The 26,496-nt window shown below is 35.2% G+C and overlaps 1 protein-coding gene across 1 annotated transcript in view; it reads right to left on the bottom strand.

Moving 5' to 3' along the window:
- The window catches only part of RAP1GDS1 (Rap1 GTPase-GDP dissociation stimulator 1), a 154,339-nt gene that overhangs the window by 115,781 nt on the left and 12,062 nt on the right, over positions 1–26,496 (bottom strand). The window contains exon 2 of the mRNA XM_082653768.1: positions 2,822–2,929. Coding sequence (XP_082509894.1) covers positions 2,822–2,929 — 108 coding nt within the window. The remainder of the gene's footprint in view (positions 1–2,821; positions 2,930–26,496) is intronic.

The following is a 26,496-nucleotide window of genomic DNA, read 5'->3' as shown; positions in this document are numbered from 1 at the left end:
AAAATAAACATTTCCCTGGTATTTAAAAAAATTTTTTCTTGCTTAAAAGCTGGATGTTAATTTTATAAACCATACCAATTAATATCTATAAAATAAATATATAGCTCAAAGGGGAAAATGGTTTATAAATTTTCTTCCTCTGTAATAGTAATTTGAAACTATTTTAAAGAAAAAGCAAAAATTTAAGACAATATTAAAATCTAGTTTCTGAAAACACTTTCACATTCTATAAACGCAGGAAAAAAGCTGCACTTTACTCAGAATGTAGTTTTTTATTTTGGAAACTAAGAGTTCAAATTCAAACTCTGTACTCTGCCAGAGCAAGGCAAGCACCCTTACAGGGACTGTTTCCTTATCTTTTAAATGGTGATGTATATAATACCTCCTCATGGGTCTATAGGAAAGATTAGATTAGACAACAGATAGAAGTCTGAAGTCTAGTGCTGAGTACACAGTGGATGCTCAATGATAGATATTATTTGTGGATGCTTAATCAATGATAGATATCATTTGTAAGTCAAAGACGGAACATCTGCATGAACCACCTCTTCCTACATCAAATTCTTTTGTGTCAATAGTCTCAGATGTGAGGACAATTATGAATTTTATTACAGATTCTTAAGAAGCCATATTCCTTTTGTTCCCTTCCTAAGGAGTCAATAATTAAATTGGTAGAGTCTGTTGTTTTCATTACCACTTTGTAACTATTTGGCCTTAACATTTTATGATATATAATTTCAAGACCATTTTCAATAAATGGGTCCAACGAATAACTCTGCAATGGGTCTGAAATTTAGTTCAGCAACTATATACACTTGTCAATATTTCCTGAATCTGTTCTTTAAAAAGCTATAAAATGTTGCTTCCTTTTTTCATTTCTCTTCAACAATTTCATCTATCTGTGTACCAGTCTTTCCAGGAGAGGGCTGAGCAAGCCTCCATGTATAACCAAGGATATCACCTCCGTGTCCTTCAGGTCCTGAACAAATGGTCCATTTAGAAAATACTACTTGTTTTTAACACAGAGAAAAAACTGGGCCATTTAAAACAAAGTAAGTTATAATAAAACAACGCTTGAAAAAAAATGAACTTGAGATACTCAATTTATACAGACTGATTACAAGATTACGTAAATCTGCCTATACAGGCATGTGTAAAACTCAGGTCATTATGTGGTTCTATCCAAAAGAATATTCTGTGATGATGGAAATAGTTTATACCTGTGATCCCCAATAAGGTAGTCACCAATCAAACATGGCTATTGAAAGTTAGACTCAAGAACTTAATTTTTAATTAAATTTAATTGTTAAAATTTAAATAGCCACCTGTATCTACTATAATGGAGAGTACAGCCTTACACATTCTCTCTTATTTTTCTTTACCACTGTGACCCTTATCCAGATGTTTTTTACTGAACTCCTTATTTTAAATCCCTTCTCTGATATCTCTAAGATTAAATAGCTTGACATAATTATAATCTCAAAAGCAAAATATTACTAAAACAGAATTTTAAAAGCTACCTTAAATGTGCTTTTTGATAAAGAGTATTGCAATCAATTATTTTAAATTTCCTAATCACAGTTTACTAAAAAAGAAGAAAGAAAAAAAATGCATACATATCAGAGTGCTTGAAACTGAACTCTAACAATACAGTCTATTCTTCCTCCTGAATTATTTGTCAGCTACATAATTAGTCCCAGGATAAAATAATGGCATAATTAAAAACAAGCACAGCATAAACCACAGCACAGCCAAGGAGAATTAAGGAAACAAATGAAAATTATTCTGTATCTGTCTATTCATTGTGATAATACAGAAATTAGTGAATAGAAATATGATGGATCAAATGTAACAATACAATGTATTAGTCAATGAAGAGTTGTATAATTTTTATCTCTTATTTACCACGCCACCAAAGATCAAGTGTTACCTCAGTTTTACAGGATTTCTGGATGACTACTGATGGCTCTTTCCAATTAAACCTAAGCATACACATTATTTTAAAGTAAAATGATTAAAAAGATCTCAGAAAAAAAATTTCAAGTGTTTTAAGCTCCCTCTCTCTTTCTTTCTTTCTCTCTCTCTCTCTTTCTTTCTTTCTTTTTCTTCCTTCCTTCCTTTCTTTCTTTTCCTCTCTGTTTCTCGTCCCCACATGTAAACACAGTCTTTTTTTAAAGCGTAGTTAGGTGTTAAGAAGAAAAACAACTTTGGCGCTTATCTGTTAAGAACTGCCTCTCTCTGGGACTAGTATTAATGTCATCACCACCAATCAATTCCACCTTTCTTCTGCCTATCAACTTGGCTTTCAGTATCCTGGGGGTGGCAAGGTAAGTAGGAGGGTGAACATGTAAAACAATCTCAGTATTCAGGGACAGGATTCAAAAGAATTCAAGTTATGTGAATGTAAGTTATGTGCTAAACTATATACCAATTTCTGAATGACTGTTGATTTGATTTTTTGTTTGGCATTTGAGTAAACATAATAAAACTTACTATTTTTTTTTACATCTTTATTGGAGTATAATTGCTTTACAATGGTGTGTTAGTTTCTGCTTTATAACAAAGTGAATCAGTTATACATATACATATGTTCCCATATCTCTTCCCTCTTGTGTCTCCCTCCCTCCAACCCTCCCTATCCCACCCCTCTAGGTGGTCACAAAGCACCGAGCTGATCTCCCTGTGCTATGCAGCTGCTTCCCACTAGCTATCTATTTTACGTTTGGTAGTGTATATATGTCCATGCCACTCTCTCACTTTGTCACAGCTTACCCTTCCCCCTCCCCATATCCTCACAGTATGGAGGTTCCTTAAAACTTACTATTTTGAGCCAAGGCTTGAAGTAGACAATCCAAGCATCCTTCTAAACTATCATCAGTTCTGTCAACAGCTGTTATCTTCAGCTTCTTCAAGGTATCACTGAGATTATCTGCTTAGAGAAAAAAGAGCAATCAGAAACCTCCCTAACCATCATGTTACATGATAAACAGTACCACTAACAGGCATAAGGCTCCCATATGGTGAATTAATTTCCACATACATTCCAAAATGGCAATGGACTATACGATTACATATTTTTTAAATAAAATTTTATCCATTTAACTCCTATAAAATATTCATTCTGTATCTGTAAGATACCAAGAATATTCCATAGATAGTCACAGAACATCTTTTCAGCATTCTTGTACCTTATTTAGCTTGTTCAGGAACAAGCCATGGTTAACTGAAAAAAAAAAAAGGTCTACAAAAAATTACATAGCTTTGCAAATAATACTTTATTACATTTTTGGCTTCCTCTGTTGTATTTTAAATACATAAAATGAAAATGAAGGTTTAGAAAAGTTTCAAAATGATATGACTTAAAATAATAGTCTGATGACTATAAAACCTGTTTTAACAATGCCATTTAAAAAACGCTTCAAAGTACTGCTTTAAGCCAAAACATGTACATTTTGGATTTTAAAGCAATGCTCTCCTCCTAAATTATACATGGATTCCTCTAGACCATAGACTGTTAAAAATCTTTTTACACTATTAAAAATTATTTAGGACCCCAAAGAGGTCTTTTAAAATTTTTTATTCAAGTTTAGCTGATGTATAATGTTATATAAATTATAGGTGTACAATATAGTGATTCACAATGTTTAAAGGTTATGCTCCATTTATAGTTATAAAATATTGACTATATTCTCTGTGTTGTACAATGTATCCTTGTAGCTTATTTTATACATAATAGTTTGTACTTCTTAATCCCCTACCCCTTTACTTCCCCTCCCCACTTCCCTCTCCCCACTGATAACCACTAGTTTGTTCTCTATATCTGTGAGTCTGTTTCTTTTTTGCTATATTTAATAGTTTGTTGTATTTTTTAGATTTCATATATAAATGATATCATACAGTATTTGTCTTTCTCTGACTCATTTCACTTAGCACAGTACTCTTTAGGTCAGTCCACATTGTTGCAAATGGCAGAATTTCATTCTTATTTTATAGCTGAGTAGTATTCCATTGTGTGTGTGTATATATACGCACAGACACCTCCCCCCAACATCTTCTTTATCCATTCATCTGTTGATGGACACTTAGGTTGCTTCCATATCTTAGCTACTGCAAATAATGCTGCTATGAACATTGGGGTGCATGTATCTTTTCAAATTAGTGTTTTGATATATATACCGAGTGGTAGTTCTAGTTTTATTTTTTTGAGAAACCTCCATACTGTTTTCCACAGTGTAGCAACAACTTACATTCCCACCAAAAGTATACAAGGGTGCCCTTTTCTCCACATCCTCACCAACATTTGTTATTTGTGTTCTTTTTGATGACAGCCATTCTGTCACTTGTGAGATAATATCTCACTGTGGTTCTAATTTGCATTTCCCTAATGATTAGTGATGTTGAGCATCTTTTCATGTGTCTGTTGGCCATCTGCATGTCCTCTTTGGAAAAATGTCTGTTCAGGTCTTCTGCCTATTTTTTAATCAAGTTGTTTGTTTTTTGATGTTGAGTTGTATAAGCTGTTTATATATTACGGATATTAGTCCCTTATTGGTCATATAATTTGCAAATATTTTTTCCTATTTAGTAGGGTGTGTTTTAATTTTGCTGATGGTTTCCTTTTCTGCGTAAAAGCTTTTAAGTTTAATTAGGTCCCATTTGTTTATTTTACTTTTATTTTCTTTACTTTAGGAGATGGATCCAAAAAATTAATGCTGCGATTTATGTCAAAGAGCGTTCTGCCTATGTTTTCCTCTAGGAAATTTATAATTTCTGGTCTTACATTTAGGTCTCTAATCCATTTTGAGTCTAGTGTTTTATATGGTGCTAGAGAATGTTCTAATTTCATTCTTTTCCATGTAGCTGTCCAGTTTTCCCAGCACCACTTATTGAAGAGACTGTATTTTCTCCATTGCATGGTCTTGCCTCCTTTGCTGTAGATTAACTGACCATAAGTGTGGGGGTTTATTTCTGGGCTTTTTATTCTGTTCCATTAGTCTATGTGTCTGCTTTTGTGCCAGTACCATACTGTTTTGATGACTGTAGCTTTGTAATAAAGTCTGAAGTCAGGGAGCGTGATTCCTTCAGCTCTGTTCTTCTTTCTCAAGATAGTTTTGGCTATTCAGGGTCTTCTGTGTTTCCATCCAAATTTTTAAATTATTTGGTCTAGTTCTGTGAAAAATGTCACTGGTATTTTGACAGGGATTGAATTGAATCAGCAGACTGCCTTGAGTAGTATGGTCATTTTAACAATAATAATTCTTTCAATCCAAGAACACAGTATATCTTCCATCTGTTTGTGTAATCCTCAATTTCTTTCATCAGCGTCTCATAGTTTTCCAAGTACAGGTTTTTTTTACCACCTTAGGTAGGTTTATTCCTAGGTATTTTATTCTTTTTGATGCGATGGTAACTGGGATTGTTTCCATAATTTCTCTGATTGTTAGTGTACAGAAATGCAAACAAATTTCTGTACGTTAATTTCGTATCCTTCAACTTTACCGAATTCATTGATGAGCTCTAGTAGTTTTCTGATGATGTGTTTAGGATTTTCTATGTATAGTATCATGTACAAAAGAGCTCTGTTTTCAATTATTTATATTGATATTTAACATACTAAAAATTAAAAATGAGACTTTTAAATACTTATTTTAGTAATTCATTTAAACCTAACAAATATAAAACTATTATCTGTTAACATAATTATATTTTTAATGAAAAATAATTATATTTCAAAACCAACTTACTGAGAAGAGTGGCATTTTTCTACATTTTCACAAATCTCTGTAATGTCTGCCTTAATAGAAGAAAACTGGATTCTCATATCTGCTTCTGTACTCAATCTTTATAATTTGTTGTTTTGGTTAAGTAGATGAAAAAAATTCAGCCTCACACATATACATAGTTGGAAAACAAGGGAGTATTTTAACAGCCTTTTCAGATAACAGTGGATAGTCTTTGATACTACACCAAAATTTGATTAGTGGTAGTGTTTTAAAGGCTAGTTACCATGTGAAATCTGAAACAATATCACTGAGCTCTGCCAACTGTTACATGAAAATCCACTGCTCTTTTGCATTTTGAATCTTTCATGCATGCAACATGTTTGTCATCCATGCATTGGTCATTTAAAAAATTAGGTCATGGAGTTATGCATATCTTCCAAACACTGACACATTTCATTGTACTATTTCAAAATATCACATTTGTTAATATCTTCACTAATCTTTTTTAAAGACTAAGTACTGGGAAGCTGTCCAGCCTAAGGTGATACAAGTTTTCCAAAATTCTAATTTTCTCTTAAAACCTCTAATTTTATCACCAGCAACAGATACTGTGAGTTGTTTTCCTTAAATGACAAATTAACCTCATTCGTGAGAAAATATCTGCCAAATATGAAAAGCCAGTTCGTCTCTCTGTTCTTTCAAATTAAAAAAAAAAGTTATTCCATGAAAAAAAGTATCTCAGTCAGCTCACAACTCAAAAGATTGCACAACTGCTTTTCTTAAAAACAACCATCAGACGTTACGATGCAATGCAGGTGTTTTCTGTGTACTTCCCATTTTATCAAATAGTATATTTTTAAAATGTGTATTAAAAAGTTAAGAGTTTTAAAAACATTGTTTTTCCTGCTTCATCACGGACATTCTTAAGTAAAACTGGTATTTTTTTTTTAACCTCAAGTATACGATGGTAAAGAATACAATAATTACTAGTTATTGTAGTTTGGTGCTACTAGTAGCCTGATTCACACATACTGAAGCACTAGCAATTTTTTACCCACAGATGCTTTTGCACCACTGTCAGTGCAAATGTCAATACAGTGAAAAAAGACAAAAAATGTCTTTTGATGATACCACACAAATAGTTTTGACCTCATGGGCACCCTAACAGCACACCAAGGACTCCTGGGATTGCTGCTCTAGTATTAGAATTTCAGGCATTTTCTTACTTCAAAGTAAGGTGTAAATTTTAATAGACTTTTGTACATTGCCAGCTCATGACAATTCTAAAAATAAAGTGGAATTCCCTATTATAAAATGAGTGGTAATTTATTTTCCAGGTCAACCCAGGAAAAAGTAGACAAAAATTTACATTAAATAATACTAACATGCTCTAGTGATGTCTCATACAACTGTGATTAACCTAGTAATCCTAAACCTACTTTATAAAAAAACCCCAGGTTATCATTCACAACGAATGTTAATATTTATTTTCCTAAGAGGGCTTAAATAGTTTTGAGAAATTGATTTTATTTCCCTAAAGGAAAAGAAAACTATATTCATATATATGTCTTCTATTAACTAAAAAGAAGTTGTAGGGCATCACATCTCAGATATACTTGTTCTATCTTATTACATGGATATAGGTTGATTTTTCTGAAATAAAGTATGAATAATATATCATATCTAAGTTCATACTACTAAAAGTAATAAAAAGTAATTACCACAACACTGAGGAAAAAAGACATAATGTTAGTCAAATGATAATAATACATCAAAACTATGAGTCAACAAGTAATAAAAGTAGTTAAGACGTACTTAGTACTACCTATATTGGCATCTGGATCTGTTTTACTTGTTTCCTTTCCTTCATTCCATCCCCAGTGCTCCTTGTTTGACATCCCTTTCTTATCAAGTTTCAGCCTAACTGTCACAACCCCAGAGACCATCGTTCTTCTAAGTCTTCTCTTCCCCAACCCTCCAGGGTTATTCTCTATCACTGCATCCATCCTTCACAGCACTATTCACAGTGTGCAGTTATATATTCTTTTGTTTAATTGGTAATATATACTCCCCATCTATATTGTATGGGGCACATTGTTAACTATAGTCATTGCACTATACCTATTACTTGGCACAAAAAGGTAGCCAGCAAATATTTATTAAATTAACTAAGTGAATAAGGGAATGAATTCCTTACTTGCAGAAAGCTCTCTAGTTACCATCCTTTATATCACACACTTATGAGCCAAAGTATACCAATAGGGAAGGGAAGGTAAATGTTACCTGCTATGCACCTACACTATGCACTCCATATTATCAGAAATAGAAATACAGGATCTTATATTTTAATATAGGAAGGTATCAGTGAAGACAATTTAAGTACTTAAGAATATAAAATATATAACTAAAAAAATACATAGACCATTCCATTTTTAAAAGACTTCTACTCAGTAAAAAAATCATTCAGTCTCTCCATAGAAATAATTATATGCCTACTAATGATGTGGGATCTTTTTAGAAAAAGTTCATTAAACTCTTCATCCAGAAACAACCAAAGCTGTCAACAGAATTATTACAAATTTAATGTATTTTTTAAGCATTTAAAATGAACGAACAGGTTAGTACTTAAAAAACTCTTGCTGTGAATCTGTTTACAGTGTCAGAATGTTGATATCTTGATTGGAATAGTGATTACATAAGTATGTACATTTGTCAAAGCTCATCAAACTGTACATTTAAAATCTGTGTATTTTAGTCTGTGTGAATTATACCTCTTTAAAAGAGCATACTGGAAAATAAAATGACTGGGGCAGTAACCCCTTTCCCACTGGTCTCAAGCTTCCTTACAGGGAATTTTTACTACAGCGACACTTCTTCTGGCTCTTCACTTGGCAACTGCCACCTCCATTCTCCAGGAGAGGAATGATTTATCTGATTAACAAGTTGAGAGAGAAGAACTGGATATGCATGGCTCAGCCCCTTCTGGGCTCCTGAGTTTTTAGTAGAAGGGGCAAGAATTCTCTGTTCCTCTCCATCTTTGGCTGTCCAGCGGCACCAGTGACAAGGTTATTAGTAAATACATTTAATTCAGCCCTGAAGTATTAGCCATTCCTTTGTGACTATACAAATAGGCTCTGTCCTTCATTCTAGACTTTACCAATTTTAAAGCAGTTATTCTGAATTCCAACAGAGAACTCATCTGCTTATATCGCCAGTGATTCTGAACTTGAGTAGGGAACGGGGGTATTATTTTTGGACCCCTTCAAAGCATGACAGTACATCTCAGTAGTGAATCCTTACCATCCAAATTTTTTTTGTGTGTAAATCCAGATTTCCGTACTTTATATTTACTTATGATTTAAGACACTGTAATTATTCTAATAGAAAATTTCTCAGCTTCTGGCTGGTGGGGAGGGTAGGGGAAGTAAGTAGAGAATGATAATTTTCATGGGAAGTTCTAGTACTAAGAAGTATTAACTAAAATAAAAATTTTTGCCTTAAAATAATAATCTCTTCCTTATATTACAGCATATGGTCTAGCTTGTCTTGTGAAAGAAATTATGACATCTTCAAAGAGTTAAAGCAGGGACTTCCCTGGTGGTGCAGTGGTTGAGAACCCGCCTGGTAATGCAGGGGACACAGGTTCGATCCCTGGTCCAAGAAGATCCCACATGCCGCGGAGCAACTAAGCCTGTGGCGCCACAACTACTGAGCCTGTACCTCTAGAGCCCAGGAGCCACAATTACTGAGCCAGCATGCCACAGCTACTGAAGCCCGTGTGCCTAGAGCCTGTGCTCCGCAACAAGAGAAGCCACTGCAATGAGCAGCCCGCGCACCACGACGAAGAGTAGCCCCTGCTCACCGCAACTAGAGAAAGCCCGTGCGCAGCAACAAAGACCCAACACAGCCAAAAATAAAATAAATAAATTATAATTAATTAATTAAAAAGAAGGAGTTAAAGCAAATTTGACTTCGGTCCTTAATTCTCTGTCTCCTACTTCTTAACCACTTAATCACTCTTAAAACCACAATCTAACCAAATTGTCTAAAACTCTTATCAAAATTAGTCTGGCAAAAGTCTTAAATGATATCTCGACAAACACAATGGACTTTTCTCAATTCTATTATTTGACATCTTACTTCAAAACACCAGTGTCTCTAAACATTTGTTCTTGGTCTTCTCTATCTGTCCCTTTAATGTTAGTATGACCGTGGTTTTGCCCAGAGTCCTCTTCTCTCTCTGGATAATATATACATGTTCACCAGAGAATTAGAATGGTATGCTGATCATCAACAAAAAAACCAAACAACCCAATCAAAAACTGGGCAGAAGACCTAAATAGACATTTCTCCAAAGAAGACATACAGATAGCCAACAGGCACATGAAAAGATGCTTAACGATGCTAATTATTAGAGAAATGCAAGTCAAAATACAATGAGGTATCACCTCACACTGGTCAGAATGGCCATCATCAAAAAGCCTACAAATAATCAACAAGGTCCTACTGTATAGCACAGGGAACTATATTCAATATCCTGTGATAAACCATAACAGAAAAGAATATAAAAGAGAATGTATATATATGTATAGCTGAATCACTCTGCTGTACAGCAGACATGAACACAACATTGTAAATCAACTATATTTCCATTTAAAAAAAAGAATAGGGTATTCACTGACTATTAGGAATAGAAGAGATCTGTGATCTTCTGAATCAACTTTCTCCTTTTATAGGGACCTACAGGGATTTATATTCCAAGGTCACTCAGCAAGTATGCAGAATTGCTGTCACAGGTCTCATTTTCACTCTTTTACTACTTAAATGATCGTAGGCAAGTTAATACTTAAACACATGATAGTACATATAGATAGGGTAGCTTATGAACTGCAGAATGTGTAATGAGAATTTAATGATTTAAAATACTGAGTCCTATGTAATTGAAAATGTACATAAGTCCCACGTGGCCAAAAAACCCTAGCATTTTAAAGAGCTAATTAAAATGAAGATGTGAAAAAAAAAAGTCCACAAATAATAAATGCTGGAGAGGGTGTGGAGAAAAGGAAACCCTCCTACACTGTTGGTGGGAACGTACATTGGTGCAGGCACCATGGAGAACAGTATGGAGGTTCCTTAGAAAACTAAGAGTTACCACATGATCCAGTGCATGTATCTTTTTGAATTAGAGCTTTCATCTTTTCCAGATATATGCCCAGGAGTGGGATTGCTGGATCATGTGGTAATGACCTACATGGGAATGGAATCTAAAAAAGAGTGGATATATATTTATATGTATAACTGATTCACTTTGCCATACAGCAGAAACTAACACAACAACATTGTAAATCAACTATACTCCAATAAAAATTAATTAAAAAAAAGACACATGCACCTCAATGTTCATAGCAGCACTATTTACAATAGCCAAGACATGGAAGCAACCTCAATATTCATCAACAGATGAATTGATAAAGAAGATGAGGCATATATATATACAATTTAATATTACTCAGCCATAAAAAAGAATTAACTAATGCCATTTGCAGCAACATGGATGAACCTAGAGATTATCATACTAAGTAAAGTCAGAGAAAGACAAATATTATACGATATCACTTATATGTGGAATCTAAAAAAATAGTACAAATGAACTTATTTATAAAACAGTAACAAACTCACAGACAGAGAAAACAAACATGGTTATCAAAGGGCAAGCGGGGGAGAGGGATACATTGGAAGTATGGAATTAATTAACAGATGCACACTACCACATATAAAATAGATAAACAATAAGGATTTATTGTACAGCACAGGAAACTATATTCAATATCTTGTAATAAAATATAATGGGAAGGAATAAAGAGAACATAGATATATATATGTATAGCTTAATCACTCTGTTGTACACCTGAAACTAACACAGTATTATAAGTCAACTATACTTCAATAAAAAATATTAATTTAAAAAATAAAATAAATACATAGAATGTTATGCTGCCTCTCCTTCTATCCTTCCTTCCTTTATCCAGCTGGACAGATAACTTCCTTTATCTATCCAGCTATCTACCTATCAATGTAAAGAACTGCCACTTTTTAGGCCTTGTTACATTTGGATAAAATATGACTGCAACTTCTGATAACCCTGATCAGCAAGCTAGCTCTCATTCCAAGTGTCTCCTCTTAGAAGCCCTTGTTAAAGATATTAAGACATAAAGATATGAAGACAGCTATACTTTCCTGGTGGAACTTTGAAACAACCTTGTCCAGACTTTTCTCTTCCAATCCTGTATACCATTAGGCACCAGAGGCTCTTTATGCTCCAATTTCTCTATTCTATTAGCCAGAAACTCAATGTGCTGGTCTTTAAGTGTGTACTGCAATGGAAGAGTTTCAAATTTTACAGCTATCAGTTCCTCTCTTTTCTTAATATCAATCTAAGAAAAACTGACGAGAAAAGTGGGGTTATTTTTATATTTAAATAACTTGACTATAGAAGTGCCTAAGATAATCACCATCATCAAAGAATATACTGTCCCAAAGAGCCAGTCTCAAAATGAGACAGTATCTTATTAGGCTAGTAAGTCCTGAAATTCTTTCCTTTTTTTAAAAGAGAAAAACAACCACTGTTTATTTCTAATATAATAATATAAAGTCAAACGCATTGTGCAACTTTTGCTTTATAGTTAGCCTAAGGGGTGGGGTTGATGGTCAGAATGGTTAATGGTAGGGAAGACATACCATTCATTTTTAACAAATTTGTATTTTCCAAACAGTATTACCTAATTAGATACCTGAATGCTGATAGCATTATTTTATATGTAAGGATATCGACATTCAGTCACAAAGTAGATCAAAAAGGAAATTATTTTAGGTCCCAGAATAATTCAGTTTTTAGTCTTATTTTCATTCATTTTTTTTCCTTCTGAATCTCATTAGCCGAAACTTGAATTTTTTTTTAATTTTAGTTGATTTACAATGTTTCAGGTGTATAGTAAAGTGATTCAGATATATATAGATACATATATATATTGTTTTTCAGATTCTTTCCCATTATAGGTTATTACAAGATACTGAATATAGTTCCCTGTGCTATAAGTAGGTCTAATTGTTTATTTTATATATAGTAGTATATATCTGTTAATCTCAAATCCCTAATTTATCCCTCTCCCCTTTTTCCCCTTAGTAACCGTAAGTTTTTCTACGTCTGTGAGTCTATTTCTGTTTTGTAAATAAGTTCCTTTGTATCATTTTTTAGATTCCACATATAAATCTGAAGTTCTTTATGCTATTCATGGTAGCATAATTTTAAGAGTTTATCTTCTTCAAAGATATTATCTAGAAATAGTACCTTTAGTTTCAAGGTTCCTGGATCTAAAAATATAGTGTATATTTTCAAACGTTCATTCTATCGTCTTACTATATAGTAAGTGGACGGATGGATGGACAGACTGACCGACTGACAGATAGAGAGGTGTTTATCTCTCTGGACAACTATATCACTGTTGATAATACCCATTAGGAGACAAATTTATCGCCCTTCAAATGTCACTCAATATTTTCTAAATATACAGCGTCTTAGTAATAGCAACACTCTTAAAAAAGAGATTATTTCTTGCAATTGAAGAGAATTAACCTTCATGTACATATATAGTAGCAAAGCTTTACTATCATCATTATTACACACACCAAATGAAAATAAAAATTATTTTTATACTAACATGCTTTTCAAGCACCTAGAATGTAGTCAATGCATGACTGGAAGAATTTCAAATTCATCTCCAAATGAATGGCATTAAGTCAGTTTGGGGCACCTGGCTTAGAGAGCTGGAAATAATAACAGTCTCTCCTGAATATTATATTTCACTTATCAAAAGGGTTTAGTATTTGACAAAATGAAACTATTTTAAAAGTTTGCCTGCTAAAGAAAGAAATGATTGTTTTTTACTAGTATGACGATGGAAAGTACTGTATTTAAAAATTATAGTATTTTCAGCTTCCGTATATTGTAACTCAGTTTCTATCTTACTTTTTTGCTTAATATATCTTTACAGAGTTTAGTCCCGAGCCAGGCCTAAAACCCAGAACACTTTTAAAAATTAGTCTATTGCAGACTTCCCAGGTGGCGCAGTGGTTAAGAATCCACCTGCCAATGCAGGGGACACGAGCTCAAGCTCTGGTCCGGGAAGATCCCACATGACACGGAGCACCTAAGCCCGTGAGCCACAACTACTTAGCCTGCACTCTAGAGCCCGCGAGCCACAACTACTGAGCCCACGTGCCACAACTACTGAAGCCATGCGCCTAGAGCCCGTGCTCTGCAACAAGAGAAGGCACCGCAGTGAGAAGCCCGCGCACGGCAACAAAGAGTAACCCCCGGGCTTCCCTGGTGGCGCAGTGGTTGAGAGTCCGCCTGCCGATGCAGGGGACACAGGTTCGTGCCCCGGTCCAGGAAGATCCCACATGCTGTGGAGCGGCTGGGCCCGTGACCCATGGCTGCTGAGCCTGCGGGTCCAGAGCCTGTGCTCTGCAACGGGAGAGGCCACAACGGTGAGAGGCCCGCATATCGCAAAAAAAAAAAGAGTAGCCCCTGCTCGCCACAGCTAAAGAAAGCCCGCGTGCAGCAACGAAGACCCAAAGCAGCCAAAAATAAATAAATAAATAAAATAGATTTATTTAAAAACATAGTCTATTGCGTCTTCCATTAAATTATGCTACATGTGAGGAAAAAACAAATTTTAAAAATATATTTGTTTCATTCTTTCTTTTAATCCATTTCTGCTAGTTGAGAACTCAAAGACCAACACAGGATATAAGTCCCCTCTGATTATTATCCCTCCCCCTTTACAAATAAATCTTACATTCTCCAATTTTCTTATTAACACTAAAAAGAGTAAACGAAGATTGTTTGAGTCTTACGGAACCTGGGTCCAACTTACCAATTTCTATTCACCCAGGCTAGAAACCTCAGAAACATGTTCTTTCCAGAGCATATCACTGTTCTTTCAAAAGTATTCAGTGATGAATAATTGCCTAAAGTCCAGAATACCTTACGTCAAAACCAAGTGCCTCAACTAATATTATGCCCTCATCTCATTACTTTCTCACACAACATATGTGTCAGTCCCACTAGATTACTGGCTTTTTTCCAGGCATATGCCCATTTTTACAACTGTGCTTATTAAATTCTTCCTGTCTAAAATGCCTTTCTGTGCATTCTCTATCTATAGAATAACTACTTACTCTGCAAAGTCAACTAATATTCGATTCTGATGTGAAATCTTCTGTATTCTTGCAGTCAGACCAACTCCTTTCTTTTCTAGGCTCCCATATCTTGTTCCTAACCTCAATGATGGCACGGATTTCACTGTTTTCTATATTGCCACTGTTTCACCATAATAAGCAACTCATGGACAAAAAAGGCACCATATTTTAATGATTAATAGCCTCTGGAGTCAGTCCATCTGGGTTCAAATCTTGGTTCCACCACTTAAACTGCATAAACTACACAAGCTTATTTTCTCTGTCTTCTCATATATAAAATGTGGATAACAATAATAAGTACCTCATCAGGTTGTTGTGAGGATCAAATGAGGTTATACATAATGCTCTTAGAACAGGCTATATAGCATGCACTAAGCAATCAAGCACTGTTGATGATTGTTGATATAATAATTATTAATAACTGTCATAGTTGTACTGCTCATTACACCCACCATGCTGTCTTGAACACAGTAAGCATTCAGTGAACAACTGCTGAACAGAATTTAATGGCACTCACCAGCTATGTCTACTTTTTTTTTTTTGCGGTACGCGGGCCTCTCACTGTTGTGGCCTCTCCCGTTGCGGAGCACAGGCTCCGGACGCGCAGGCTCAGCGGCCATGGCTCACGGACCCAGCCGCTCTGCGGCATGTGGGATCCTCCCGGACTGGGGCACGAACCCGTGTCCCCTGCATCGGCAGGCGGACTCCCAACCACTGCGCCACCAGGGAAGCTCTTTTTTTTTTTTTTTTAATAAATTTATTTTATTTATTTTTGGCTGTGTTGGGTCTTCATTGCTGTGGGCGGGCTTTCTCTACTTGCGGCGAGCGGGGGCTACTCTTAGTTGTGGTGCGCGGACTTCTCACTGTGGTGGCTTCTCTTGTTGCGGAGCATGGGCTCTAGGCACACGGGCTCAGTAGTTGTGGCTCACGGGCTCTAGAGCGCAGGCTCGGTAGTTGTGGCGCACGGGCTTAGTTGCTCCATGGCATGTGGGATCTTCCCGGACCAGGGCTCGAACCCGTGTCCCCTGCATTGGCAGGCAGATTCTTAACCACTGCGCCAGCAGGGAAGTCCCAGTTGTGTCTATTTTTAATTTGCTTTTTCAATGTTATTTAACATTTTACACACGCACACAAAGCTTAATTAAAATGCATAAATGTGATAACATCTTCTTTTTTGCCTGGTCTTCCCTGTCTCCATATCAACCTCTCCATTTACATGTCAATAACCTAAGTTTTTTAAGCGTTCATGTTTTTTTTACATCCTCACATAATCATGTATAAAAATATACAGTAAGTTTGGGAAACTGTTAACTAAAATGGGATTATATTATACACACTTTTTTGCATCTTGATTTTCTCACTCAATAACTCTTATAAATTACTCCAAGTCAATCTGTATAGTTCTAACTCATGTTTTTAAATAACTACCATAGTTCATAGTACAGATACACCACAATTTATTCAATCATTCCTGTACACATACGTTTTCACTTTCTTTTGCTAAAAGTGTTTCATTTTGGTCATTGGTACCCCTAGTGCAATAAGCATCATTATACATGTACAAAGTACTTTTAGTTTTATGGGATAGGCTCCCAGGATGGAATTGCTGATATTGTAATTTTAATAGATGCTGCCAACAGCTGCCCGAAAAGGATGAAAGATTTCACTTTTCTTCCAGATGTGTTGAAAGTATTCTCTTTCCAATAACCTGGCTATCAATAAATATTGATATCTATTTCTTGATGGTCTGATGGGTTTAGAGTTGATATGTAATTGTTATTTTAATTTGCATTTCTTTAACCACTATAAATATCAGCATCTTTTCATGTTTGTTGGCCACTGGATTTGCTTTCCTGTAAAGCGTTTATTCACATCCTTTGCCTAGTGTTCAAATAGGTTTGTCAGTCTTGTTGTTATTGTACAGTATAGACATTAACCTTTTGTCTGTCATCCATTTAACTTTTTTCTCTAAATCTATTACTAATCCACTAAAATTGTTTATGTATTTTTTCCTAATTTTCTTTTATAGCATCTGGATTTCCACCTGTGGTTAAGAAAGTCTCTTGAGCTCCCAGCAAATGCCTCAATTTTCTTACACTATTATGATACTTTTAGTTTTTATTTAAGTATTCGATTCACAGGAATTCATTTTTACATGTGGCCTAAGATTAGGGTGTACTTTTATTTTCTTGTGTCAGGAGTAGTTTTAATACTCCATCCTTTTCTCATAGAATTAAACTACCACCTTTGTCTCTTTATACAGAAATGTATTTTCTAAAGTTTCTTTTCTTTCCAGTGACCTTTTGTCTATTCTTATACCAACACTATATCTAAGTAATTACACTGGCTGTATCTAATATTCTGATACCTGGTAAGGCTAGTCCTGCCACTATGTTCTTTTTCAGCTGTCTTGACTACTCAGATTTTCTTCTTCCATAAGAGGTTTAACATCATTTCATCTAATCATTCCACAGCAAATGAATTAATGGATGAATAAAAACCCTCCTGAGATTATAACTGGAATTATATTAAATTTATATTTTAATTGTGGGATAATTTGCATTCTCACACTATGAAGTCTTCCCTTCCACTAAATGTATGTATTTCATTTTATTCTGATCTTGTTTTGGGTCTCTCAGTAAAATGTTCTATTTTTATATAGATCCTGTAATTTATTATTAAATTTGTTTCAACATATTTAAAAATTCTGTCATTAGTGAGAACTGAATAATTTTTCCCATTATCATGTGTAGGTGTTTATGCCTAGAGTAGAAAAGAGTTACTTTGTATAATTATTTCATAACCAGCCAAATTCTCTTATGAGGTTATTAAAAAGTGGGACTTTTTAGTTTCCTGAGTTTTCTGTATATAAAATTATGATTAGTAAAAAACAGATCGTGTTATCCCTTCTTTTCTAATGTTTATACCCATTCCCAAGAAAGACAGGATCAAACGAGGAAATAGTTCTGAACTCAATTAATTCATGGCCAAGTTAATCATTTTAGGTTAAAATTCAACATAGAAAACCTTCTCTTCTGCCCTTAATACCGCTGCATCCTCCATGGCTCTCTGAAGGTGGGTAGATATACTCATATAAACACACATACACACCTAACAAAACAGGGACTTATTTCTTGGCAAGCAAAAAAAGGTGAAGTAGAAAAGTTCATGACTCAGTCACTGCTGCTGCTACTATAGATTTCTGGGGTCAAAATATCAACTGGGGCAGTAGGGGGCGGGGGGAACACCTGAGAACTTAGGAAAAGGTTTAAAATTTAATCATTTACTATTATCTTCATAATTATTGTTTAGTCACAGAATAAAGAATTTGAAACTTAAAGTGAATATAAAGCTAATGTAAATAGGCCATTTTCTTTAAATTCGTTTCCAAGATTAAGTTCCACAGAAGCATTCTAAGAGGAATCTACCTAAATACTAAATGTTTGGTGAACACTAAACTTGACTTGGAAAAGAGATACCAGAGCAAAACTGTAACAGTTCAAAATGCATGTGTGCAATATTTATTTTCAACAGCAATTCAGGCAATACGTGGAGAATTAGAAATATCTGTAATATTTAGAAAGAAACGAAGACATAGAAACTGTTTTACTTAATGAAAGAACTCCAAAACAAATTTCATAAATATTAAACTCCTAATTTCTACCTTAATTCATTCATTACTTTAACATGTAGTCATACCTCTTCATACATGTGGGTTCTCTCCCAATACACTTCTCCAGGTTGCAAAGACATCATAACTTTGTGCCCATTTGCCAGTTATCCACACATCTATCTACTGGATATGCTTCTTTCACTCCACAAGACGATTATAACTGCACATCTCACATTACTTCCTCCCTCACTTGAGACAAGATTACTAACTTAAGAGTTCATAAAAATATAAGGCCTTAGATGAATTTAATCAATCTCTTCTATATGTCAACGGTTTGAACTATATAAGTAGATGAATTCCAAAATTTAACTTCATAATCAAGTTCACAAATCTCTTTAACTAAGAAATCATTTTTATATACTATTGTACAGTTCTATTTCTTCTGTATTTTTCATTTTGCTAGTTTTATAGTCCTAGGTTCATAGAACTCTTTTAGTTTATTTCTACTATTTCTACTATTTGATGGGACATTCTTGTACAACAGGAGATTCTTCTAGGATACTCACATTGCTCTCCTATAGTAGAAACTTAATAAAACCTGAAAACCTACTTTACTGAGTTATTTGTACCTGCATTTCTTATTACAGATTACGGCATAAATTGCCATGATTAAGAAATATTTTTATGTTACACTAAAAGATGCTACTCTAAAAACAATGACTACGCTTCATTTTTTCTTCTCTAATTATTTCAGAAATTGGATAAAAACTTTTTGAGCAATCACTTTTCATGCATTCTTAAATGGAGTTAAAGTCTATTTTAGTTTGAACCAATAACACTACAGTCTTAGTAAGATGTCATGTTTGATTAGAGGGTCAGGAGTATGACTGATGATCTTCACAACTACAATATTAAACCATAATGGATAAGAGCATTTGGATAAGATACAGTTTGTAAAATTTTATTTCACACAATGCCAAAAGACCTTTTCACTTAGAGTTCAAGAATGATCTGTTTTATAGCTGTCAAATATAGCTTTAGCAGATAGTATGACACAAACTGCTAATAAGTTAATATATCAGCTTTTTTTAAGAGAATGATTTATGCTGAGATTCAAGCTTAATTAATTCTTTGACCCAGAACTGACCAAGAAAAATACCAGGGCGATTTCTTCTCCTCAACAATCCCCTAACAGAAAGATTTAAAATACAACCATACCAAATAGTTGTCAACACCCAGGATATTGTAAGCCAACTTAGAAAATCAATGTAGATAAATCTACAAAGCACAATGGCATTTGTCAAAGAATTTTAAAGACACCCAAGAATTATACTAGAACAATGTCGGTGAAACCGTGTAATTTGTCATATTACAAACAGCTTCCGTGCAGAAGAACTGTCGGAATGATCTCTATACACAAGAGTTCCAGAAAATGCTGGGAAGTGGAAACTATATACTTTCCAACTTGACTTCTGTACAGGTAAGCTAATTGAGTCTGTAACAAAAGAGAAACTCTCTAAACATAAAAACAGCTACTTGAAACATATTTACCCTGTTCCAGCTCCCTATACCTGGTACGTGCCTGCAGATCAACTGAGTCCTCACAGTATCAGCATTCTACCACCAGATTCTTCGGAACAATGTTTTATCAGTTCACTTCATTATCCTGCATTTCCCAGTTTCTCAGGCCCCATTTATCTTCAGGCTTTCATATTCTATTTAGTCCCTCAGAATAGTACATTGATCTTGGATTTAATATCTTAGCTGTGACCTTTTACTCCTCCTGGATACTAAAGTGTCTGCCTATAATGCTTCAGCTCCTGGCATTTAGATTCAAGAGTAAAAGATATCCTGCCTCCAAGCTCTGCCCTGGACTCTAGGATATGCCTGACAGGGGAAGGTGAGGAAGACCAGACAAGAGACAGATAATATAATTTCAATAAGAGGAAATCCTGCCTAAATATATGGGAATTTTAAAAAGCTACATAAGGTAGATAAACAGAAGTGTTTGGGGGCTATCTACTTATACTTCCAAACAGTCCCGAGCAAATTCTTCACTAGAGTATTCTTAGAACTGTGACTAATCAATTATAAAGATGGACAAAGAAGCAAAGACCCTGCTTTATAATGCTTTGTAATAGAGAACTAGATTAAAGATTGACATAAAAGACCTACGTAAATGGAACTTTCTTTAGCTAGAGAAATATATAAAGAAGTACTTCATTAAGATTGGTACAAAGCAAATAGTCTCACTTCGTAACCGAATAAATACAAGAAAGATAATATACACTGAAATTTATAAACTTTTAGGCAACACCAACTTTTCTGGGTAATAAAATGCCAACCAGAGAAAAAGGATATATAAACAAGTAGTCATAAATGTGACAGATAAATTTAACATAGGCATATATTAAGGAACATATTAAGAATTTTAAAAATCTAATAAAAATGATAATGTCTGGACTGTAACTGATGAGCCCACAAAGGAATATTTTCCCAGGATACTGCTACAGAAAGCAAAAAGAAATGTGAGGGTCAAGGTAAAACAAGAGAATTTAGATAAAAATTAAATATATAAAACAGAAAGCATGATAATATCTGTACTTAAACCTATGATGTACCATGAATTTAAAAGGAATAAAATTCAAGCAATAGGATGAAGAGACATTTAAGTCAGTTACCAACCTATTTGTCTCTCAGCTCCAAATTCACCCTTATTGCCTGATCTGTAAAAATGAATCTGGGGGCTTCCCTGGTGGCACAATGGTTGAGAGTCCGCCTGCCGATGCAGGGGACACAGGTTCGTGCCCCGGTCCGGGACGATCCCACATGCCGCGGAGCAGCTGGGCCCGTGAGCCATGGCCGCTGAGCCTGCGCGTCCGGAGCCTGTGCTCCGCGACGGGAGAGGCCACAACAGTGAGAGGCCCGCGTACCGCAAAAAAAAAAAAAAAAAAAAAAAAGAATCTGGGCCCTTTACATATTTTTCCTTTGTCAGATGGCATGATACAAGCTTTGTCTGTAGATGACAATGGATAGCACTGAAGAGGAAGGTGCTCTCCTTCCTGCTCAGCCTGCATAATTTTCTCCAGTGTCAAGTGTCTGCGAGTCATAGCATTCACCACACATTTTCTCCAGCTCTCAGCTCAGGCAGCAGTGCTGTGTACAACAGCCCCGCACAACTCAAGGCTGCATCCCAGCCCCGGTTACTGCTTCCCACACCATCTCTCAGCCCTGGAAGTATGTGTGCCAGAAGCCCTGTGGAGCTGGCTATCCAGAGCTACTCCAGCCCAAACTGTACACAGAAGTGTGCCGGGTTCCTGCAGAAGAGGGCTCCTCCAGCTCCAGGTTCCAGTAGTACCTGAAGGGGTGCTTCAACTTCCTCTGCATGCCCAACTATCTGTGTGCCACCCATCAACCCCAGCTTGCTTGTTCTCCCAGGAGTCTCCTACAGGTCTTATGGGTATGGACCAGCTCTGGCCTGGGCAACCCAGTGAACTTCTATGCCATCAGGGGGCCTGAAACTATATCTTTTAATGAGAATTCACCCTTCCAAAGAAGTGTGTGCTTCCTTGGATACACTCCTGCACCAAACACTTCAGAGTTTGCTATCTACCTTTAAAGTTACTCTCCAATTACTGTTTAATAGTTTTTACATCAAATGTCCCCTGTTTAAATTACTGTGTGTTGAAAGACAATTCTCCCTGGATTTCATGGTGTTCCTGCACTGTTGGGGCATTCTGAGCAAAGGAAGTTGATAACCTATAATAAAGATAAGTCTCCCACCCTTAGAATGGACACATTCTAGGATTGTAAAACATTGCCCTCTTCTTCCCAGATATTTGCTTTTAGCTTACTTTTAGGGTAACAAACCTAGAGATGCCATCCCTCTCCCAAGAGAGGCTTTGTTTAATTCAAGAGCAAAGATAAGGGGTATGTGTGCATGTGTTCCTCGAATGGCAGATGTGCCAGCAACCCAATATAAGCTCTCAGTGTCGTAATTTTAGGATTCCTCTCTTAAAATTCCTCTCTGCTACATGTGCACCAATCACCAGTACTAAAATGTTCTATGAGTAATAAACCCTGTTCTAAGATCTACAGACCTCGTGTTTCCTGTCATAATACCTATACGTACATATAAATGTAACATTAGGTGGTTTGCCTTCTGATTGGACCTAGACTGATACAGATATATACATAGTCGGCTTAGAAAAATGAGGAGATGTGTGGCAAACAAGTAAGAATATTAGCTCTTTCAGTGAAAAATATCATAGTCTATCAGATCATGAATGCTATGTATCAGGTGAATAAAGGTTAAGAAGATAACCTCAAACTTCTACTCATCCAACAATATGAACTAAGCATCTACCAAACGTCAAACACTGCCCTAAGTGCTAAAGATACAAAGATGTATACAACACAGTTCGCATAGTATAGAAAACTTTTTTTTTTAGTTTTAATTTTATTTTCGTGGGAATTACCTTCACATGTCTCAATTTACTCCCAGAAGCAATCAATGTTAACATTTTCTTGTGCATGCTTCCAGAAGCACTCTATTTATGCAATTATTTATATTTAAAAACACATACACACACACACACACACACTTTAAAGCATAATCAATCCAAATGTTACCATAGTACTAACTACCTTTCTCATGGTAATGATCTTAATAAAGTACCCATTATTATTAGAATCATTATAGTATTATTTTAGAAAATCTAGTAACTACTATGTATCTGAAATTCCTTGGTAATTATATGAGAAAGTATTATTTCATTTAGTGGTAATAAACTTAGAAAACCCACTGTCTTCCAAAAGTGACAGGAAAGAAACAGACTCAAAATAATTTTGTCAAATATATAATATGAGCTTAACAAATATACGAATATAAGATTAACATTAAAATTAATATCAGGTATAATAAATTTTCATTTGGAGAGAGGAGTACAGATATTCCTTTGTTCCTATGAGATTTTATTAGGCTATTAGGTTTTGAAAAAAAATACGTAATTTTTAGTGGTAACTATCCTTATTAACTTAAAAGTACTGACTGACATTTTTCATTAGCCAAACAGGTAACATTTACGAAAAAGTTATAGTGAAACCTATAATACTGTTTAAACATGCATATCTCTTTTCTGGTAGCCAAGACAGTCAACAAACATTTTTTCAAGGGAATTAATGTCACATAAAGAACAATTAAATAAACCATAAGGAAATGCTACTTAGTAGAAAAAATTCTCTGTTAGGTTATCTTCATTTGAAATGAAAGAAAAAAATCAGTAAACATTTATTCAGCAGGTAGTTCCCACTTTAATGAGTTTTAACAGCAATCTGTTTCTTACTGAAACAATGTATCTTTCACATTTTATAACTGTTCCAATTATTACTGTTACATAACAAACCACCCCAAACTTACTGGCATAAAACAAAGGCCAATTTATTACTCTCACAGATTCCTTGAACCAGGAATTCACAAAGGACACACTGAGAATGGCTTGTGTTCTCTCCACAAGGTCTGGGGCCTCAATGCTGTCTCAAAGGCCAGGAACGTCTCTGGGAGCGACTCAACGGCTGAGGCTGGTATCATCTGAATCATCTGATAGCTCATTCACACACATGTCTGGTGATTGGCCTGGAAGGACCTGAATGTTAGGATTGCTGACCTGAGACCTGACACCTGAGGCCTCCTTATGTGGCCTGGCTTCCGTATAGCATGGCATCTTCAGGGTCTCAGACTCCTCAGGGCTCCAAGCAGGCCAGTGTCTCGACAAATAAGGTAGAAGCAACAATGCCTTTTACTACTGAGACTAGGAAATCACAGCATCACTATTGCTGTCTTCTATTGGTTACAAGTGAGTCACAAGCATGCTCAGATTCAACAGGAAGAGAATTCCCCAACTCTCAAGTGGCAAGATTTAGAAGAATACCTGGGGCCAAAAGAGACTGTTGTGGCCACCTTTGGAAAATATAATCTGCTACAGTAACTTAATATTCACTACATAATTTGGTTAAAATAATACAACAAAGAGCATTACACCCTTTGATTGGTTTTAACTCTTAATATAAGATAAAGTTTCCCAAAAATGACTGTATTTTCAGCTTTGGAAATAGAAATTAAAATTTATATGATTGTTATTTTACATAATATTTACAACTACCTTGTGAAATAGGTGTTATTATTACCTGTATTTTAACAGCTGAGAAAGTTGAATTCGGCAGCTGAAGAACTTGCCCAGAAACTTAAGTGTCAAAGTTGGGATAAATCCAGACATGTGTGTCTTCACAGTCCAAGCACTTCTCACTGACCAAGCAATCTGCACCGTACTGCAATTAAGTGAACCTCATGCAGATCTCATGCATACCAGAGCTGTACAAAGAAGGACTACCTGTATCTTTCTTTGTATAGACGAAAGCTATTCAATAATGAATTTATAACCCAACCATGTTAGATAGTTGTACTGGCTAACGACTGTCCATGTATCTTAATATGTCACAAAACAGAACAAAAAACAAGAAAGAAAATCACAATGAAATGTATCAGGGAGCAGTCTCTGCCATAGCATCTCAAGGGTAGTACCACGCTTTTTAGTACAAGTAAGTGTTTAATTGAATAAGTAAGTAAATTCTAGGAAAAATTTTCCAGATCACTGTAAGTAATGAGCACTTGTATATTTCAAACAATCTGTACTAGGTGCTGAAAAGATAAATTTGATCTATCCTCTCATTTAAATTCTTAGGGGGGGAGGTGTTTTCTCTTTTTCTAGAATCCAAATTATGGGGACTTCTCTGGTGGTCCAGTGGTTAAGAATCCACACCCCAGTGCTGGGGACGTGCGTTCAATCCCTGGTCGGGGAACTAAGATTCCACATGGCGTGGGGCAACTCAGTCGGCGTGCCACAACTACTGAGTGCACGTGCTCTGGAACCTGTGCACCGCAACTAGAGAAAAGCCCACGCGCCGCAACTAGAGAAGCCTGCGCGCCACAACAAAGAGCCCATGTGCTGTGACTAAAGATCCTGCATGCTGCAATGAAGACCTGACTCAAATAATAAAATTTGAACATAATTAATTAATTAAAAAAAAAGAATCCAAATTATGGCCATATCTGTTTCTATTACTCATTCTTTTATATTATTCTTTATGTACCAGTTAGAGGTTAAGCTTTTCAAAAGCAAAAAAATGTGGCTACTTGCACTCCTTATTTTGTCACTTTCTGTAATGCCTAATATGGTAATCTTGTGTTTCTCATCTGACTATGGAGCTTTACACAAACTATATAAAAGCCAGAAATGTGACACAGTGGACAGTTACTTTTTCTGGGAGCTTACCACCACCCTCCCCAAAAATGTGTTCCTACAACTAAAAGGAAATTAAGTTAATCAGCTCATATAAATTTTGTCTTTGTTCTGATTTTGCTTCTGAGGCCATCTTATAACCTTAAAGATAAACCAACATTTATATTTCTGTGAAGCATAAATACATCAATGTAAGTTTTACGTTCTTATAATGATCAGTTTCATCTTTCATAATGGAGTTACTTGAGGAATCTTAGAAGGGGAATATTTTTCAGAAGAGTTAACGAAAATAATTTTTACAACCTGACAAATCTGTTGTTAAAAAGAATCTTAGATGATGTGAGCTTCTCACAGCTTTGAAAACAGTTTTCTGTTGAAGTACGATGACTGCTGGTTATAATTTTTTCCTGACTATAAAAAACAAAACTCCACCCATAAATTCAGGGAACTTCTAGTTATTTGAAATTATTTTATACAACTATTCTTATACAGTTTTTAAAAATAATTTAAAAATTTTAAAATTATGATTTTATGTAATTCTTTTTATATAATTATTTTAAGTTCATATAATTCTTATATGTTAGAAAATACTTTCTAATAC

Source organism: Grampus griseus (genome assembly GCF_964374135.1).
Source record: "Grampus griseus genome assembly, chromosome: 4".
NCBI classification, from domain to species: domain Eukaryota; kingdom Metazoa; phylum Chordata; class Mammalia; order Artiodactyla; family Delphinidae; genus Grampus; species Grampus griseus.
This window is presented reverse-complemented; position numbering and strand designations above follow the sequence as displayed.